The sequence below is a fragment of the Myotis davidii genome, unplaced genomic scaffold (genome assembly GCF_000327345.1).
Source record: "Myotis davidii unplaced genomic scaffold, ASM32734v1 scaffold115, whole genome shotgun sequence".
Classification (NCBI taxonomy): domain Eukaryota; kingdom Metazoa; phylum Chordata; class Mammalia; order Chiroptera; family Vespertilionidae; genus Myotis; species Myotis davidii.
Window position 1 is genome coordinate 827,400 of NW_006291010.1, and position 21,386 is coordinate 848,785.

The 21,386-nt window shown below is 36.7% G+C and overlaps 1 protein-coding gene across 10 annotated transcripts in view; it reads right to left on the bottom strand.

Moving 5' to 3' along the window:
* The window catches only part of MECOM (MDS1 and EVI1 complex locus), a 576,798-nt gene that overhangs the window by 50,654 nt on the left and 504,758 nt on the right, over window positions 1-21,386 (bottom strand). For all 10 annotated transcript variants that reach the window (XM_015564146.1, XM_015564149.1, XM_015564143.1 and 7 more), the window contains 3 exons: window positions 18,639-18,773; window positions 6,677-6,779; window positions 2,541-2,757 (listed from right to left, as the gene is read on the bottom strand). In XM_015564146.1, coding sequence (XP_015419632.1) covers window positions 2,541-2,757; window positions 6,677-6,779; window positions 18,639-18,773 — 455 coding nt within the window. The remainder of the gene's footprint in view (window positions 1-2,540; window positions 2,758-6,676; window positions 6,780-18,638; window positions 18,774-21,386) is intronic.

A 21,386-nucleotide genomic window follows, 5' to 3' on the forward strand; every position in this document is an offset into this window, starting at 1 on the left:
AAGCAAGGGGAATTGTCCTTTCTTTGCTTCTTCTAATTTAGCATAAAATCCATATTGTTTCATGGAATTGTCAGCTTTCAAGTAACAAATGATAGAAGTAATTAAAAGGCAAATCCTTCTCAAGAAAGCACATGCAAGTTGCTTTTATAAGCATAGAAGCAATCCGGCCAGTCATTACTGAGACTTCACTTATCATAGAATTTTATCCCGATTCAGAAAGCTCGTGTCCCAAGTTATAGAAGTCTTTCTGGTTCTTTCCATCTTTTGTGTATCAACCTTTGTTTTTTTATCTTTTGGGGGTAGGAAGAGAGTATTCTTTTCTCACCATTTTACAGAAAAGATACAGAATAACAGATCATGTCAAGAAAGGATTTTTCTTTTGTTTCAAGTATAAAGAATAATACAGGATTCAATAAAGTGGAAATATTTAAAGAATGTAGGTTCCACACACGACTAAATTATATAACCATTTGGATGTTCCACACCAGGTTTCATAATGACATGCTATATCCATCTGACTAAGCTACCGAAAAGTGAATTTTGAGGGCTCATCCAGTGCCAGATAATTAGGTGTCATTGTTTTCCACTGACAGTGGGTTTTGGCATTAAGCAGTGTTAACTGAGGCTTAATCTTTCTTAACTGAGGCTTAGTCAGAGTTCGAAGCTTTCTCCCCGTAAGAAGTATTGCTATGCACTTCTAGTAGGAAATAGGAATTACATTTTCATGTTAGTCTGTCTATTTTTGTTTTATAATGCTGACCTTTATTTTTTTTATAATGAAATTATAGGAAGCAGACTTAATCTCTGGCATCAGAAATATTGCTTTGCGGTAGAAATACGTGTTTTATCCACTGGAATTTATTATTTTTATTCTGTTTTCTAATTTGGACACAATTATATTTAAGAAACATGCTGCATCGTTTTTTTAATTACCAATCCATGTTTTAACAAACATACTATATAACAGATCGTCTCTATGCAAATTTATGTCAAGCAGTAAAGATGAGTTTAAAGGGCACTGGGAAAGCCCTCTTATTCCCCAAAACGTTTTTTCTCTAATAACTAAATTAGGCCTAAGTTTTCAAAGCTAGAGCTTCATTCTTTTGATTCAGTTTCCTCAAGGATGGACTGATGCTTGATGCCTTTTAGTCATTTATGCATTAAAATGAATGACTGCTATATGAAATCATTTCCTATAAGAGGTCTCCCTAGAGAAGAAGGTGTGGCAATCAAAGGAGGTGAAAAGGAGAGGGAAGAAGGGGAGACATTAAGGAAAGAAAGGAAACAAAGTGATAAAGTAAAAGAGGAGGAGTGCCCAAGACAAATGGAGTAATTCACGCTCTTGAATAAGTCCAGTTAATATACTACCATACTCATTTAAATACAATGGTGTATGTTCACTTGAAATTCTGATTATGGGTACCAAGGATCATTTTCTCATTTAAAAGCAAGAGAATGAATACAATTATTAGCATTGTTTGTGGACCAAGGCAAAAACAATTAGGTAGAAACAAACAAACAAAAAATCTATTAGCTGGTTTTATACATCTCTGGTCTGAGAACCCATTTTGAAGCATAATTATCAGAAAGTTTTTTAGAGGGTGGGTTCCAGGGTTCTTGTTTTCTTTAATAGAAATGAAAAATATTCTTGAATGAAATTCAAAAGGCTATAAAAGTTTATATATGCCCTGACAGGTTTGGGTCAGTGGATAGAGCATCGGCCTGTGGACTGAAGGGTCCCAGGTTCGATTCCAGTCAAGGGCATGTACCTTGGTTGCAGGCACATCCCCAGTGGAGGTTGTGCAGGAGGCAGCTGATAGATGTTTCTCTCTCATCAATGTTTCTAGTTCTCTATCCCTCTCCCTTCCTCTCTGTAAAAAAATCAATAAAATAAATTTTAAAAAATAAGCTAACACTTTTTTTTTTAAAGTTTATGATTAAAATGGGATTTTCATTTTGGTGAAAATAGAATTAAAGAATCATTTCATTTTAGACCATGTTCATTTGTTTCCTTTGGGAAATTCAACATTTTCTCCACTGAGCATGCTTTTCTTATTCTTTTATGTATGTGCAGTTTAAATAGCTGAAACTAAATCCATGGATTACATGGATCGATCAAAAGACCATCCTTAAATGAATAGCAAAAGAGATCTTTTTTATCATCTAAATGTTTCTAGAGGTAGCTTTCCTGATTCGCATATGACTGTTATAATTAGCATCATAGCTATTCCAAGCAGTCTGTGTCTTCCTCTAAGTTATATTTTATGGCAACATTAAGCTTTCAGCTGGCGATAACAGTGCTTAAATAAAAACAAACATTATCTATCGGGTATCCAAATAACTTATTCCAACTTCACTGTAAATATTTTACAGAGGAGAATTTCCTGAAGAAGGCTATTTCCAAACATGTAGTAACACACTTATCAAGTTCATTGCGGTTCCAAAACTTCCCATCTGCATAAATTCTGAAAATTCAGCATAAGGACATTTTATCACAGAGTAAATAAATATGTTTCGTAGTGCAACATGCCATTTCTAACCTTTGCAAATCAGGAAAAACTTGGTCACATTCCTTACACTCCTGGATTGTGTGTATCTCTCGGAGATCATTTTCACTTTCAAGTTTTTGTTGAAAGTCCTCTTCCACCATTGAAAAGGCTGAGTGGGGGGTACTGCACGGGAACTTCTGGTGATCCGCTAGCTCAGCCTTGGACTCAAAGAGCTGGTCACAGTCCTCACAGCGATATTGCCGTTCTTCTGTGAATATAATTCCAGTGTCAATAAAATTGGGAGATCAGGACGTGCCACCACAACCCAGCAGGTATTATCGACTTAGGAAAGACATTGTAAAAATTACTTGATTTTCATTTCTACCACTTCAATTTTAATGTAGAGTAGACATAACAAGAAAGACAGGACAGAGCCCAGAACAATAAGTGATTACTGTGGCTATAAGTATAGACTTCCTATCAGATAAAACCCTTCCAGGATTTAATATTCATGGGATATTAAAAGTAGCAATGGCCACTTACTGCACATCATTTATTTCCTCAGTCTCATACATGGATTACTGATATTCCTGAAAACCTGACTGTAGGGAATCATATGTCATATTTTAATTCCAATTTTTAGATGAGAGTATTGATGCTCAGAGAAGTTTAGTAACCAATCAGGGATTCTACAGCTAGGTGGTTGTGCCAGGATTGGAACCCATCACTGTTCCACACACTTCCCACTGTGCCATGCATCCTGAAGGGTGCTTGAGACACACAGTCTCCATTTGAGCCACGTTTAATGAAGCCTGGTTAATATCAGCAAACTTGAAATCTTTCATCACATTCACCATGACATATAATGGGACACAGGATGTTTGTAGGATTCTTTTAGGCTCATTTAATGTTACCCCAGGGTCAGTGTCCATTGGCGTGGCTTTGTTAAATAGCAAACCTAACATGAATTTGCACTTTAAATCAGCGAGATAAATAAAGGGTAGTAATGGGGACTGGCAACAACAAGGTTAAAAGTGTCAGGGGGTGAGGGTATTATTTCTATTCTTTCCACTTGAATAGCATTTAGTCCACTCATGAGGTTATACAACTAGACCCAGATCACCAGACACTACCCCAGAAGTCTTGGAAATTGGTCCCAATGCTGAAAGGCACCCGGAGCAACAGCAGGAGACACAATCCCTGGCTTATAGACCTACAGTCAGGATCCGGAGCCAGTTGTTCATTGACTGAATGTTTTTGAGGGAACAATTCAGTCGCCAACGGAATGCTAGGCATTTTGCTAGAGAATTAATATGCAAGAAACTCAAGGGGACACACACGTGGACAGAGTGTGATATATTTTATGAGAGGTGCATGCATGGGGCTAAGGGAGTTCAGAGGAACGGGACAAATCCATTTATCTGAGGGAGAGTTTCAGAAAATGAAATAAGCAAGAATCAGTCAGGTGACTTGGGATGAGGGTGGGCACTACAGGCAGCGGAAACAACATGGACCAACGATGAAGGCAAGAAAGAGCATGGCGGGCTCCCGGAAGGCCAAGCTACAGAGAAGCACAGCAGTTTTAGAGAGCTCGTGTTGGGGAGGAGTGGGAAATGGAGCTAGAGAGGGTAGCAGGTCACCGCGGGCTTTTTAGGTCCCTGCTAGGAAGGGAAGAGAAAGCCATGGAAGGTGGAAAGCCCACAGAAATGGAAACGTGAGAAGCTAAGCCAGCGGTTCTCAACCTGTGGGTCGCGACCCCTTTGGCGGTCGAACGACCCTTTCACAGGGGTCGCCTAAGACCATCCTGCATATCAGACATTTACATGACGATTCATAACAGTAGCAGCATTACAGTTATGAAGTAGCAACGAAAATAATTTTATGGTTGGGTCACAACATGAGGAACTGTATTTAAAGGGCCAGAAGGTTGAGAACCACTGAAGCAGACAGGTCTGCTGTAATCTACATAGAGTACTGGTTTAGTTTAAACTAAACAGTAACAGGGGATCAGGAAGGTAAAGAAAGTAGGATATAGATGATTAAGGAAGAAGGAGGCATTCTAAAATAAATCACCTCAGCTCTAAAGACAGGTCTCTCAATGAGATTAACTAGCTAATGAAAACATTTCCTATTGTCTGTTACACTATCCACATATTTAAGATCTACATTTAGAAACAGCCAGCAGTCTGAACACAAACAGAACCGTCAAGCTACATAATAAATGGAAAAGGCCTAGGTTTTAAAGACAGCCAGACCTTCTTTTGAATGCTGACGCTACCACTTTCTAGCCATGTGGTCTTTGCCACTGTAGCCTCAGTCTTCCTATCTGTATAATGGAAATAATTCCTTTCCTACAGGTTTGATCTATGTGTAAAGATTAAATGAGATAATAAATGGAAAGCATATAATAGCTAGCGCATAATATGTGTACAACGCAAATGTTTTATTTTCTCTTTCCTAAGAAACATTAAATCCTAGAAGTACAAAATACAAATCACCATTTAAACATCACATATACTATATATGGTATATGATACTTTGAAAACAAAAGGCAACTGATGGGTTCAAAGGTATTGTAAAGGAAGGTAATGTATGAAAGGCAGTCCAGAAAGAACAGTCGCTTCTCTTTAGGCCTTTTAGAATAGTAAACTAATCATTTACGTTTCCAAAAATAATTGTTTGAAAACCTTTTTTAAATCTAACATTCACCAATGAAAGATGTCTTGTCCCAAACAAAGCCCACATTACTTTTACCATCTAAGCACTTCCTGCTGTCCCGGCGCCCTTTCCCATCGCACTCAAACTCTACCAGGCTCACTGACAACGCGTTTGTGTGTTTTTTAAACCACTTGCTTGTCAGAGTTTCTAAGAAGAACACAATTTCCAAAAGGCTCCCCCAAATACAACTGGTATAATCTACAAAGAGGTGGAATGCAGCTCAGCCAAAGGGAAAATGTTCAAGTAAAGAGGCAGCAAAGAGTGGGGGGGGTCCTCCCAAGGAGCCCCAGAAGCAGAGGCTGAGATCCTCCCGGGATGCAATGCAGGAGGGGTGGGAGTGGCAGGATCTCCATCCTCAGCAAAGCTGGATGGCTTACCCCTTCCCAGTGATCCTTCCAACCACAAAAGACTCTCTAAAGACACCACTGAGATTCGGTGGAACTAAATCACATTCTATTAGGAGAGAGAACTAGGAAAGAGAAAGTATCAAATTATCATCCCAATGATACAAAGCAATACCAGAAGAATTTTTTCCTAATCTTCTCAAAACATACAACATTAGTAATTGTAATTCATTTTGATACCCCTTCCTTTGATTTAGCATAGGTCTCTGGCAAACACAAATTCCTCTGGTTCTAAAATTTCCTCACTGCACTTCTCTCCCAAACCCGACACCACCCCTACCCTCTCCCCTGTGATCATGCTGGCTAGCATTTTGCTCAAGTGCAAACACTTTTCCCAGTAATAGAATATTAGATGGGAGAAACATCCCCTAGATTTACAAAGCTCAAAAGAAACCGCCCCAGAATGACTTTTGTGCAATGAAAGGACACTCACCGTTGTAGGAGACATTGGCAAAAGATTTAACTATGTGATGTCCCAGTCTAAATATTCAAAATTCACCCGGCCTGCGTGGCTCAGTGGTTGAGCATCGACCTATGAACCAGGAGGTCACGGTTCCATTCCCAGTCAGGGCACATGCCTGGATTGCGGGCTCGATCCCCAGTAGGGGATGTGCAGGAGGCAACAGATCAATGATTCCCTCTCATCATTGATGTTTCTCTCTCTTTCTTCCTCTCCCTTCCTCTCTAACATCAGTAAAAATATATTTTAAAAAAAGAAAAATAAATAAGTAAATATTCAAAATTCCCTTTGACCTCCATTTCAGGAAACATTTCTGCCTACTTTAGTTTCACAGTAATATTACCCAGACAGCAAATCAAGAAACTACTGGGGATGTGCCCGCAACTAAGGTACATGCCCTTGACTGGAATCAAACCTGGGACCCTTCAGTCTGCAGGCCGATGCTCTATCCACTGAGCCAAACCAGTTAGGGCGAGAAGGAATATGTTAACACTGACACTGAATAGCCAGGAAAACCAATGAACACCAAGTAGGATGGACCCTTTTGGACACTCCGTCAGTCTCCCAGTGAGGTCAGTGCAGATGGGGGCCTGGGCCACACTCACCGTGGATGTCCGGCGCCATAGTTTCATGGGGATAGTCTTCACTCTTCATGAACAGCAGGAGCTCCTCTCCCGGCGCGATGTCTGCGACTACTCTATAAAATATCTTCATGGGACCGCAAAGGGTGGGGTGGGAAGAAAGAATACTAAGAAAAGGCCAGATAGACACTAAGATGTCTGTACATTTTCTCATTCCTTAACAAAAATATTCATTTCATGATTTTGTAAAAAGACATGTGACTTCCCATGTTATAAACTGAAAATGAACCCTCCAGTGATAAATGGCAAGCTGTGACTTCCAAGCGAATTCACTAATCTTTTTCAAATCCGACTTCACAAATCAAATTTTCTTTATGCAAGTCTTGGTGTCACATATACCCTGTATAATGTTTAACACAGAACTTTTCCTTCTCTGAATTCCTCACTCTAGTGAACCACACACATACTCAGAGTTGAAAGCACCTTGCATTAGCCAGCAATAGTCTAGCTAAGGGTGGCGAGGGGCACAATCACCTCCTTTGAGTATGTTCTCCCGCAAAAGTAGCACCTTCTCAACAAGGGATGTTTAAGGTAATAGTTCAGAAAGACAGGCATGACATAAAGAATGATGACAGCAAGATCTGTAGAAAACATGGTCAAAGGAGAGCATTTTGTTTTTCAAAATGGAATCCCCCTCTCACCCATCAGGACCTGCCCTCCTGCCCTTGCTCCCGATCCCACTCTTTAAAAGCAGGCATTATGCCTTCAATTGGTTCATTTACAGGGGCTTATTCCCCCTTACTTTCTGGCAAAATGTTGAGGAGAGGAAGGATTTAATAAATCCGTTAATGACTAACTAAAATGCAGTGGGGCCAGTGTGAAAAGAACCCTGACCTATAATTTCTAAGGGATGTCCACCTTTCCCCTAACCAGCTCTGTGACCTTAGACAAGTCATTTGAACAATGTATTTGTCCTGACTTCAGGATTTTTTTCATTTACGAAAGCATTTAATTTGTGAAATATACAAACATAGAATCATTATGTTACACAGTTAAATCTAATATAATGTTATATATTATATCTCAGTTAAAAAAGCAATTAATTGGGATAATATCCAAGGTACTTATTCATTTTGCCATTAAAATGTTTATTCTAAGATTATTTATTAAACAACAATTCCGTAACTGGGTAGAGGCCATAGAAGAAAGAATGAAGTTATACATTTAACTGGTAAAAATGAGACCGATGACTCTCTCTCTCTCTCTCTCTCTCTCACACACACACACACACACACACACACACACCAAAAGCAATAGTGATAACAAAGAAATAAGGGTTCAAATCTGCTCAACCTCGATCCAAAAGGGGAGAAAAATCACAACACAAATTGGTACGCTCTTCGAAGAAATGGGAAGGATTATATTTAGAAGACATCGCTCTAACTATGGTTTCTTGCAGGATCATTTGATACTTCAAACTGAGAAGAGTATATAAGATCAACAGAAATGTGCGTCACTTTAGCTATATTTATTTGTTTATCTTTTGAGAAGCAGAGGACATTAGGCATCAGTACGTGCCTCTTCATTCCAGTAGGTGGCTCTAAAGGCCAATTGTTTATTTTTCTATTAAAGAGACCAGAGCACAAAATTGTGCTAAATTCAAAAAAGAATAACTCCATGAGGAGTATTTTCTGCTTAGCTTCTTTCCTGTTGAAATAAAATGTTTTCTTCATTCACCAGTAATTTAACCATGTGAAGCTAATTTATATAGAAAATAATGGCAAACATAAAATGTTGCATAATATGTTCGAATATAACCTAAGATTCTTTATATATATATCCATAGACAGAATCCAGACTATCTTAGGAGAATTACCTGTGCTCTTTCTAAAAACAAAACAAAACAAAAAACAGAGAATTTACAATCTATAGCTTATTAAACTTAATTAACCTTCCTAAGAAGAAAGAAAATGAGAACAGTTCTGCTCAGAAAGTTACCAGATTAAAAAACAAAACAAAACAAAAAACATTAGTGTGCATTTGCTTTTTCTCCAAAACCTCCCAGCTTACAAGTACCCTGTTCAACCTGGAGTTCTATTTCCCCTTAGAAAACAATGGGCTTCTCTCAACAGTTTGAATCACCTCTTTTTTGGCATCTCTCAAAGGTTTAACTTATTAGCTTCCTTTCCAACAACATGTTGACATTTGAATTGTGACATATTAGAACTTTTCAGTGGCTTCTCGGAAATAGTGAGGTTAAAGAGACAATACCCTGCAAGACCGTAAAACAGGGCAGTTGTCTCTGTTGGGGAATGCTGCTTCGACACACATGCCAGGTCATTTTAAGAAACTATTATGATATCATTATTTCTTTGTAGTCCACTATTAATCATGTCTCTTTTAATTCCATTTTAGATTTACTGGTTCCAATGTGAACAGTTCAAGAAACAAAAAAAAAATGATGGATACATTATAACTATATATTATAAAGACAATTCTCTTTGTGGGGACATAGATCACTATTGTAATTTCCCTTTAAGTGTCCAGATTGTCACGTGAGGAATATTGAGTACATAAAAAAAAATAAAAGACACGGAAGAGTGTTGATGTTGGCTTTATTTACTGGAGGTAAAAGGTGACATTCCAGGCCATGAAAGGCAAGGCAAAGCAGAGTGGGTTTTAACTTCAGGGTGTTCTTTTCGATTTTAAGTGAATTTTTATGGTGCTCATGAAACTGAGGTTTGAAAAGAACTGGCAAGCTCCAGACGTAATGAGGGCAAATTCTGGGCATGCTTCCTCACATAGCAATAAGAATGTGCCTCGAAGTCCCATCTACCACACCCTCACAAATCTAGGGCTCTGTTTTCTTCAAGGTGTTGCTACCACTTGATATTTTCATTATATCTTATCTCTGAGGATCTTACAGAGACTTAAGTAACATTATGTTTTCCTCCTATAATTACAATGGCCCAAGCTTATAATTTGAATACTTGAATGCAGAGATGTCTACATATAAAGTTAGTTTACGTTTTAGCAAAAATAATACACCAGCAGGCACTTGAGAAGTGAGGGGTGTAGGTTGAAAGGAAACAGAATGACAATTTGTTGCCTCAAAACAATTATGTGAGGGAATGATGGGATGCAATCTTGGAGAAATCAAGCCATTCAGAAAAGAAGATATCACCTTTATGCTTTAATGTTATAAAATAGGTGTTCCGGCAAATAAAAATATAATGCAGAGCAGAAGTGGATTATGTGGCTTTTTCTGCAGGTTTGTATATTAAGTACATGCTTGACCATGTTTATAAAAATAAAATTATAATGTCTTTAAAATTACTGTAGCTTCAAAATCGCAGCTATACTGCAGTCCTATGAATTATATGTCACCTGACTTATGTATCAGAAGCAGAGACACTACTAATATAACCTCTTGGTTTTTGTGTTAGAGCAAAATGGAAGAAAATCAATCACTCTGTTAAATTCCATAGAAGAGTTAACAGGTCTCCTCTTCCATCAGGGGGTTTTATGGAAAAAGTTATTTGGATCCAAAATAAAAATGTCCTGGATCTGGGATTTTGTGATGAATTCAACTCAAGTATATAAAGAGAGGCTCAAAAGTCTCAAAGACTTGGAAAGAGTTTGGATTGTTACAAACGAGTTGTTGATTCATTATTTTGCTGTGTCGCTCTCATAATGCTCTATTAGAAGGAATATCTTAATCTCTCCCAATATAAGGTGAAAGATAAGAGGAGTGGGGCCTTATAGTAAGATAACAGGATTATACAGAAATTACACTTTGTAAAGACATGATAAAATATTTTAAATATTGTTAAATATGATAAAATATTTTGACTCCTCTAGAGTTTTCTTTTTGGTAACTAATATTAAATTCCAGAAACACAATAAGTTATAAACATGGCTTACCTCTCCATGCATTTAAAACTTTTGAAAGTTGAGGTGGTCATTTTACCACAGGAAAAAAATTAATTTTGCCAGTATCTTCCTAGGTTCTTTTTATTTTTTCCAGAAAGTTATAATTCTATTTTTAAAGTAAGGATATTATAGCTGCATCTCTGGATACTTGAATCGATAAGAATAAATATTTATAGTAAATGTTTTAGTAGATCCTCTTATATTATTTTATTTTCAAATTTTGCTAAAATAGCATATGAGTAAAATTGCTTAGTATTCTTTAAATTCTAAATCATTCAGATACTTGAAAAATAAAACTAGAAATATCCTAAATTGTTCACTTTTACTACTGAAAATTCACAATTTAAGGCATCAAGATAAAATTGTGTAAATAGGAATTACTCTAAATATAATTATTGTATTTAATTTATTTCAATCAAAATTTGAAACCAGTTCCAAATGCCAAAAGAATATCAATTCACTTAATATTCATAAAGCTAAGCTAGGGATAAAAAGCAGTGGTGAAGAGATTTTGATTTAGCAAACTTTCACTCTTCCAAAGGTATAGTTTCATACAATGTTATATATAAGTATATATGGGCTAGGATATTTCATAAATGACATATAAATGTGGCAAAGTACACATGTTGGGGGAATTTAAAAATCTGCATAAAATATTGGCAGTCTCATATTTCATATATTAATATAATTTAGTGCTTAATGGCATATAATTGATTCTGATTATATATCATATAAGTTATATATAACTATATATTACATTATATATTGTATATAATTACATATTTTATATATAGTTGAAATTTGAATTAAACATTTTATTGAATATCCATTTAAATTCAAGAGGATAGCCTCTAAAGAGAGTAGGAATACATAAGCTTTCTGATAGAAAAGTTAATAGGCTATAAAAGTCCTTCAGATTCTGCTTTATACTGTCAGGCCTGTGCTCAACCTAATCCTCCACCAGATTGATGATGCTCCCATTTGTATTTATAAATGGTAATAATGTGGGTTCTTGTTTATTATCCCATAACATAGAGGAATCTAGAATCTGTCAGACCAGACTTGCTGTCTAGTTTGCTATGCTTGGATCGATTTAAAGTATTATGTTTGTCCTATTGAAACCGAAGAAAAATTCAGGGCACAAGAGGCAAAACAAGAAAGAAAGAAAGCACATCATTTAGTTTTAAAAAGATGAACAAGGCCTCATTGTTATGAATCCCTGTTTATTTTTCCTGGTCAAGCACTGGAAGTTTTATTTATGCTTAATAGACTGCCTTTGGCATGCCTGAAAATGACAGAAGTGTGAATTATGAATGACCTTCAACCTATTCAGGAAGTTGTAATAATTGAAATAATAGAGAAATGTACTCCCTGCAAAATTTGTACCGAGAGACAACGTTTTCAGACTGCTGCTGTCTTTCCACTTTGAAGTTGACAGCTGATTTCTTCCTCTTTCAGCTCCCACCATCCAGCCTGAATGCTTGATTTTCTATAGCCTCATTCAAATTACCAGTCAGAAGACTAGGAAAAACTTTAACGTTTGGAGGTCAGGTGGGAGGGAGGGAGGGCACAGTTTGCATATGTGAACAAAGTCAACATTTGATATGGACACATCTGTCAGTCTCGGTGCTGCAGAGGTAACACCAGGTCTACAGAGACAACGTGTGCACATGTGCTGGCTTTAGGAAACGTTGTCTGCGCCCCGATCTACCCATAGCAATGTGGGAAACCCCAATTCAAAAGGGCAAAAGTGACGTCAATTTCTTAGCTTCCGGAAGAAAGACCCTTTTATACATTCTTAGCCTAATTAGTAAGAGATAACAAGAAGTGTCTTCAGCAGACAGAGAGTTGATGACAGAATATAAAGATATTTGTTCAACAGAATGGAAGCTTTATCATGTCCAGGCTTATTTCCTTAGTTTCTCCAAAGAGATGGAATCCTATATTTTTCTTTAGGTTGACAGTCTAAGTTGAGAAATATCAGATATTATCTGCTATATCTGCTTCCAAAATGAAAAATATGTATTTACTGGTTATTTTCAGGACAAAAACATTGAAGGGCATGCCCTCTTCTCTCCCCACACGGATTTTTAGCTCTTGTTAATAACATGAAGAGAAAGCCAAGTATAATTTATTGAATGAAACAAAACAGAGAGAACTGGCTGTTGGCCCTAGTTTGCATAAATAGGGCAAGTGATAAAGGTCCCTTACTATACCTGGGGTTTACAGTGTACCCAGCCTAGAAGCCTTGCAAGTTACCCTTTAAATAATCTCTAAGGATCTCTCTCCAGATACTGCAAGAAATACCTGTAGCCACCTGTCTTTAATGCGGCCATTTCCTCTGATTCTATGAAAACTGGTCACTCTGGATGGTTTCTGAATGTTTGGGATGAGTTCCATCATTACATGATGAGGAAGCTAACAATCATGTTTGGGGATTTTTCTAGGCTGGAGGCTGTGTCCTTGACCAACAAGTTTTCCTCCCTGATGGCTTGGAAATGCCTTCTGAAGACTATCTTCTGGGCAACATTCCAGAAACAGCTGAAGTCTAGAATGGGTGTGAAGCTTTGAGATTCTCCTAAATGAAAGGTGTTGTATGCCATGCAAAGACTAATTAGTTAAAATGTGCACAGAATACTTTAGGTTATCATATTTTCCATTTATGTGGTCTGAGAATCTTAGTAACATTCCTAGTCTGTGTAGCGTTATGGCAGTGCTGTGTCCTGGGCATTAGTACGTGAGGAAAACATTTTTTGGGGGGGAAAGGGGGTTGGAGGGAGACAGTGCTGTTTATTTTATCATCTAAATATCAAATGGCAAACCATGCCTGAGACAGCTTCATCTTCGGGCAGAGGAAGTAACCTATCAACTGGACAACATTCCCCCAAAGTCAGCTTGGGCATCGTCCACAAAGCCAGTCTCTCTCTGGGTATTGCCAGCTGGCATTCATCTTAAAACAGCAGAGCATAACTTTGGTATAAAAGTGCAACTTGACTTAAAAGCAAAGCAAAGAAAATGCCCAAAGCCAATAATAATTTTAACATCAAAGGAGGTCATTGAAAATGTGGACAGAAATCCTTGTAAAGGAAGAGCACATTAACAAATTACCTGGCAGTCTACGCAAACAGTTTTTAAAAGCGGAAAGAGGCTAACAACTTACATTTTGCTTTTTACATAGCTTACCCTCCCTTCTTTTTTTGCATAAGTTGCATTCCGTGCATGATGCAAGAAAACATATTTTTCTCAGGAAAAAGCCAAAGCAAATAACTTGATAATTGAGCCCATAATAAGCTTGCAGTAACAATATGACTCTAGTGTCACAGCGCTCTGATAAACCACTGGTGTGCACTGAAGGAGAGAGAAAGCTGGTGTGCCAATTCAGCCATGATTGTCCTGGAAGCAGTTAAAACTTTATAAGGTAAAGCACAAACGAGAACAATGCCTGTGCAGCTGAAATCACTGTAGGATCTTGCTGCTGTTCATTAACCACAAGAGAGCTGGCAGAATCTCCTAAGTGAATTCCAACCTGGTATTCTCTGAGGGGCACTCATTCTTCTGTATCTTATTTCTTCAAAATAGACATCAGGCATTAGATAATCTCTTATCGACACATTTCTTTTTATTCAGAGTGAAAAGCAGACCTCGCTCATTCTACTTACAAAATACCAGCTGTCAGGGGCCCATTTAAAAATGAAAGGACTTATCACCTTGTGTAAATGACAAGATTAATAATGTCTTGGGTTTCTGAGAACTTTATTCCACTTGTAGACCATGTTAGGGCAGGCCAGGAGTTTGAATGAAATCATGTTCCTTCCTATGACGCAGAATACATACACCCATATAAAATGTTACCCCAAAGCACACACCCAGATCATTCTAATTATCATGAGTGGAAAGGCAGGTCTTGTTCAAGTCTAAAAGGTCAACTTACATGAAGTGTGCCTTAGTGATCTGTCTGATTGCAGCCAATATGAAGAAGTGTTAGAGGGAAACTTGTATCCAGAGAGCTATTCCTACAAGTACACAAAGCTTATGAACACATCGTAAATGAAAACTGGCATTGTCTGAGGTGGATAAGGGGTCTGTGGGCCATCTTTGATTTAGGTGAAGGGTATAGAAATGTGGAGATATTAGGAAACTCATCAAAGGGAGAGGCAGGAGCAGGGTGACACCGAATCTAAAGATGTGCTACATCCATCCCTCAAATTGGTTGATAAAAATAAGATATCCACAAGATGTCAAAGGAAAGGCCATCAAAATATTTAGAATTTAAAAAAAACAACACCCTCAGTGAATCATCTAGCTGTTTGGCCTACTGGGCCTTTAACATGTGGATGCTTCCAGAAGTAAATAAAACCTCTGAATAATTAATAAACCAGGTTCATGCTTCCTCCGCATGTTTGGTTCTCTTGAAGACTATCCTGGAAAGAGCTTGCATCATCCAACTCTCTGCTTTTGCTCCTGCCCTGCTCTACCTCTCAGTGCCAGTTCTCTCTCCTGAAAGCAACCAGAGACCATTTGAGGTCATTATAATGTAAAACTATTGAAGCATTGTCTGTTTCAGTAAAATTTTCTAACTAGATGCTGTGTGAAAAGCAGTATAGCTATGTAGCACTGGACAGAAATTTTAAGGAATAAGAGAAAATATCATTAGGACTCCAGGGGTAAAGACCCTTAAGTGTGTTTAATGCATCTACACTTTTACGACTTGAGTGTGGTTCTGGTCCTAATTTGCTAGTATCTTTGGTATGGCCCTCTGTTGCAAAGATAAATTACTATAGTCAATACAATATTTTCAGGTGGGAATACGGATATCAGTTAGAAGCTGAAGCTACTTTAAAATTATGGTTTAGCAGTTACGCCAGTGTTTTCATAATCTCCATCTCTAAAAACATCGCTGCAGTAATTTTGAAAATATGAAATGAAAGAGATCTAAAAACAATAAATTGAGTCTTTCTAGGCAGCATTGTCAAGAAAAAAACAACTTCCACAAAGCTAACTTTGGTTTGGGGGCAGGGGGGAGATAAATAAAAGAACTCACAGAAATCTATTGGAAAATTTAAACTCAGAAAAAAATTCCCCTCTAATAAAATCTCATACAGAGGTATTAGAAAAATGTTAATTGAATGGCCTTTGTTTTTATGATACAAAACAGATTACATCCTTTACCAACTTTACTTGAAAATCAAAATCCATGCTGTTTCTAAGTCCCTTTTTCACCCCCCTCCCCCCAAAAAAAATCAAATACGGGTGTTATCCAGTACACATGTTCTACCTGTCCCACTATTCTAAAACTGTATTATTATATTAGCAAGCACATTTATTCTCTTTTGTAGAACTCCTCCACATTATGATAAAAAATTCAAACTGATCAAACTTGATCATTAACATTGGTATTGTTAGAAATCTGCATCTCTGCAAAGTAAACTCTAATTTACATGATCTTATTTTGTTCTGGGTCATCTTTTCCTGTCTTTTATAGATACCTTAATTATGACAGTGCTTAGACTGCAGTTGAAATTCTTCTTTTTTATAGTCCAGGATTTACACCTGTCATGTTACTCAAATTCATTTTATGAATCTGAGTTCTACCTAAGAATCAGAGCAAAGAGAAACAGTTTTTACAATTTCTTGCAGAGTGCCTCATTGCTTCATTTGCTTTCATGTTGTACAGGTGAGTTGGTGTTGTTCATGTTTAATAACTACTCCTGATCCAGGGTCTGTCTTTATATCTGGATGGTAAGTAATATCTCACACAATGGGGGTTCCCGTCCATGATGAGTTCTGCTTATTCACCAGTGGGCAGCTCCTATTCCTCATGGAAGAGAGCGAAGAAACAGACCTAGGGAAGCTCTTTAGCCAGCTCATTCATCCTTGTACCTAGTCTAACATTCACATTTCAAAGCTGTCTGGAATTGCTTGTCTAATTGGCCTTTAGAAATATGCACACATGCTTATAAGATGAATATGTTTATAAAATATGCATACACTATTTGGACATCTGCTCTCTTTTGTCTTGTCCACTGAGCTCAGTGTGGTTGTATGCTTGTATGCCTATCACACACATCTGACTTTTACCTCTGCCTTTTCTCTTGTTTTCTATGGGTGAATTTACTTGACCATGTAATGTCAATTTCACAATTATGTTATCTGATACGCACTCTGTTACCATCTTAGATATCTGCCAGCATAACACAGAGTTTAAAATGAGTACCTACAGAAATAATAGGTATGTGTTTAATATTAGCCTTTTATGTTTTTCCTGATTAACCATTTTCTCTGGTTCTTCAGTTAAAAAAAAGTAAACATGCTATTCATTAAAGTAGGAAACCAATATATTTTCTTTTGAAAGCAATGCATTTTACAATGTGCACCTCAAAAGAGACAATCTTAAAACTATAAATACCAACTCTAAAAAGCAATATAATTAAGGTTAGAAATAGCAAAATAGTTTCCTCATTTCATGAAATCAAAATTCCCAATGACAAGAGTATATTTATTATAAAATATTAGACACATAAATAATAAATGAATAAAATGAATTGGGCACAAGTTCGAATCTTCAATCACCTTTTCACTGATCCTACAAAAGTTTTATCTGTCTAAGGAAATAGGCCTATTGTCAGTAAATGTAGCTAGCAAATCATTATTATGATATAATTATATTATTTCACCTTACAGCTGCTTTTTGAGCTCCTTCAGTTCCTTTTTTAGGAAACACAGCACACACTCATTTACAATGCCTACGTATTTCCCACATGGACAAATAGTGGGTGCTCAAAAAATGTTTGCTGTTGATGGTGACAATAACTCATATGACGAACTTGGGATATTTTCTGCTCACAATCAATAGCTAATTTAATAATGTTTTCCTTTGTCAATAATGCCTCTTGTTTTCTTACGGCAAAGGGAAAAACACAATTGATTGGTTTAGTATTTTTTATATATGTTGAAGATTTTTAAACGATTCCCATTTAAAACTAATTTTACAATTTACTACCTCTTATACAGTTTAGTCAGTAAAAATTATCTGATAGTTGGTAAAATGCCAAAGAATAATCTCATAATGATGATTGAAATAGAGTCTTAGACTATATGACGCTAGCATTACTTAACAGCTCTCAATTGAAAACATCTAATTTAAACTTTTCTTTTTCTTGGTGGTGATTTTCATAGGAGATTTGCCAAGCAACCACTGTAATATGGTCTTTGAAACAAAATTTGATTTAGGTAACCATTGGGTTAAAAGTTATAAATAATGATAACATAATTAAATTCTAACTCAACGATGTTTATAAAACAAAAATTAACAGGCTGAACTTTTTGTTGTTTTAGGTACTGTCATACTCAGTTACAGCATTCATAACCTAACTTTATTGAGTGCAAAATATGTTTCATGATATTTTCATGATCTTATTTCATAGTTATTATTAAAGTTAAGCTCATTGCATGGCCCTCCATAAAATAATTTCCAGCAGAGATATTTTTAAACTTTTCACATGTGCAAAAAAAAAATAGTATTTTGGTTAATCTAAAAGTGCTTCTCACTTATAATTAGATAAGTCAACATAAAATGCATAATCAGATAATTTCACATATAGAGCATATAGATATATCTATCTACTATTTCTAATAAAATCTACATAACATTCCAAGTATATCACTTCCAATTTCTGCATAAATTCAGTGCTCTTGATTAGCTCAGTACTTTCTATGAATGTCTCCCTGTTATGATGGTAAAGAATAAAAGGTAAAAAAATAGCTAGCCACAATTAGTACTCAGTTTTCAAATCATTCAATCCCATTCTGAAAACGAGAACATTTATGAAGTTTACGGATACAAAGTGAGTTAACTACCCCAAAAAAGTAGTAGTGAAAGAAAAGTCCTGAAAGTGACCTTATTCTGCATCTTGCTTATATTTGTGCTTTACCTTTCCCCATATCAACAAACAGGCCACAAGGGTCTACTGCAGCTCACTGTTATTTTTATTCTTCAGGCTTCACTGATACTTTAGTGTTCTCAAAGAAAGACAAGAAAATCTTTACAACATACCTGGTCATTTATCTGGCATGCAACGAGGTTGTGCTGATCATAACCGCCAGCAAACCTGATGTACTTGAGCCAGCTTCCTACATCTGGTTCACTAGCATCTATGCAGAACTTCACATTGCAAAACTCATCTAAGATCTAGAAGGAAGAAGATGAGAACAATCAATTTCTACATCAGTTCATTCATTAGAATGGTCATCTGCTTGAAAACACTTTATTCAATATACATTCCTCTTCTGAATCTTTGAAAGCAAAAACTCAGCATTAATATAAATACAGACAGAATGCTATCTTAAAAGTGACAAGGTACCGGTTTTTAAAGGAGCAAAGCAATTGTGAATTATTACAAAAATTTAATTGGTTTTAAAGATGCTTGTTTCCTTGTTATGCATGAATGAGTGCTATTGGCTTAATTCTACCCAATGACTTTTGCAAAAAAATACTGAACAGTGTATATTAATATAATATTTCTAAACTAAATAGTCAATATTTTAGGTTCAGATAGTGTTCCCATGTAAATATATACTTTCACAGTTTTGCATTATAAATTCATTCAATTTAAAAACTTTCATTTAAATACTGTGTTCATTTTCAGCGTTCATTTCACTACCATGAAATCACACCTTGAGTTGAAGAAGATAATAAGATTTGTCTCCTAGATGCTCCTGGCCCAACTAAAGAAAACCAAATGAAAGCAAATGATTGGTATAGGTTTCATGCAAAATGTGGCAACTTAATGTTTTAGTTAACACATGCCAATGCATATTTCGATTTTACATTTAGTAAGCAAAATAACAAAACTGGCTTGTGAACAAGTAAAAATAAATATAAGAATGTTGTAGTAAATTGTCATCATTATATATGACTGTGTATTGTTGTTTTTCATGAGATTTTTAGACCCAGCCTAACCTAAATATTAATTACTTAAGACACCTATTAAACACACGTTGAAATGGGAAAGGTCCACTTTTAAGGTTTTGTGTACTTAAATGAAACTATTCTGATTCAGCAGCAGCAACAATGTCTTAAACATGAACAACATGAAAAGCTGCAGAGTTGTTGACCTGATGGTGAATAACTAGAAAGGCTGGTAATGCTAATGTCAATCGGTGAGTGCAAACTTGAGGAAGTTTCCTATCAAAGACTAAACAATACAGGCTAGATCAAAAAATTAATGCATCCAATAAGCCCCACGGAACTCTGCTGTGTCTATACCTACATAAAAGTTAAAACTAAACCCCTGGGTATACAGACGAAAAGCAATTTTGCATAGAATTCAGGTAATCACCCAGTTGCAGATTCAAGTCATTAACTCAGCACAAACTTCAAGAAGAAGCCCAGTGCTCTGAGTGTTCTGGTCAAGAGGCATTGGGAATAAGCCTTTGACCAGGAGGCAATTAAAGGGCAATAAGTAGTCCCACAATTTATAAAAGAAAAATTAGAACAGAAGATAGGGATAATCATTGCTACACACACACACACACACACACACACACACACACCACACTTCTTTTCCAAAGACACTTCTTCACACGAAAAAACAACAAAAAGTCTACATTAAATACACTCTCTAGTGAGGACAGATTTTTAACAATTTCTTATTATCACATCACAAACTTTAAGTTGTTTTTTTCAACTCTCAATGCTGAGCAACTCAGATGGCAACTTGAGATTCCATCCCCTCCTCAGATGTCTAGAAGGACCCTAACTAACAATAGCAACCCACATTCTAAAATAGTAAAAAGTTGGGATTGCTGTTTTGTTTGTTTGCTGGTTGGTTTGGTTTCTAGATCTTTTGTTTTTTGTTTTCTTGACTAGCAAAAAAAAAAAAGCAGCTCAATTGACACACTAAAGAAATATTTAATAAAGGAAATAGGATGAAGTCAGTGAAATGCAACACCAGATCCATTTCATATTTGCAGAAAGACATGGAAAACTTGTTAATTTCAAAGTCAAGCATCATCTATCCCCTTAGCTTTCCAGTATTCCCTTCTGCGGGGGCAGGGCGTTAAGGATTGCATATACTGCACATAAAAATCCTAGGTGTAATTTTATTCCGTGTTAACATTATTGCCATTGCCACTGTCAACAGTGAAATTAATTTAAAAACAGGTTCATTTCCAAAGAATGTCTTTTCATATATATGTTACATGATTATTCAAATATTTCACCAACATATTAACTTTCTTACTCTCGATATTCCTGCCCCAGGACAAAAGCTTAACTTTCTTCAGCAACGTATCCCCCCCTCCCTGGGCGAATTATTTATTTTTGATTTGCTAACAGAGCTGCATTTGTCTCCCCCAATGTCTTAATCATCTCAGAAATCTCGAATAAAATAAAGTCACAGCAACATCTCCCGTCATTTCATCTAACATACTCCTGTGTTTTTCAAAGCTTTCAAGTTCCAGAGATAGCTTAAAAAAAAAAAAAAAGAATTCCCTTTAGGTGGACTTTAGAGAAAGGCCCTTTCAAAAACCCAACAGCAAAAAGGGGGGAAAGGAAAAAAAAAAACCCACAATCTAGCCAAAGGGTCCGAATATGACTTTCTCGCGGAGCAGCACACGCTGTTGGACAGCAAAGCTGTTACTTGGCAAGGTGGAACCCGACCGAAAGCCGCTCCAAAGTCGTGTGGCCGCTGCCAGGAATTCAGATTTTGGCAACCCCACCTTCTGCGTCCCAGCGACCGACGGACAGACACCCGGAGGGAGGGGAGGCCGGAGAAGAGCGCGAGAGACAGAGGCCGGCGGC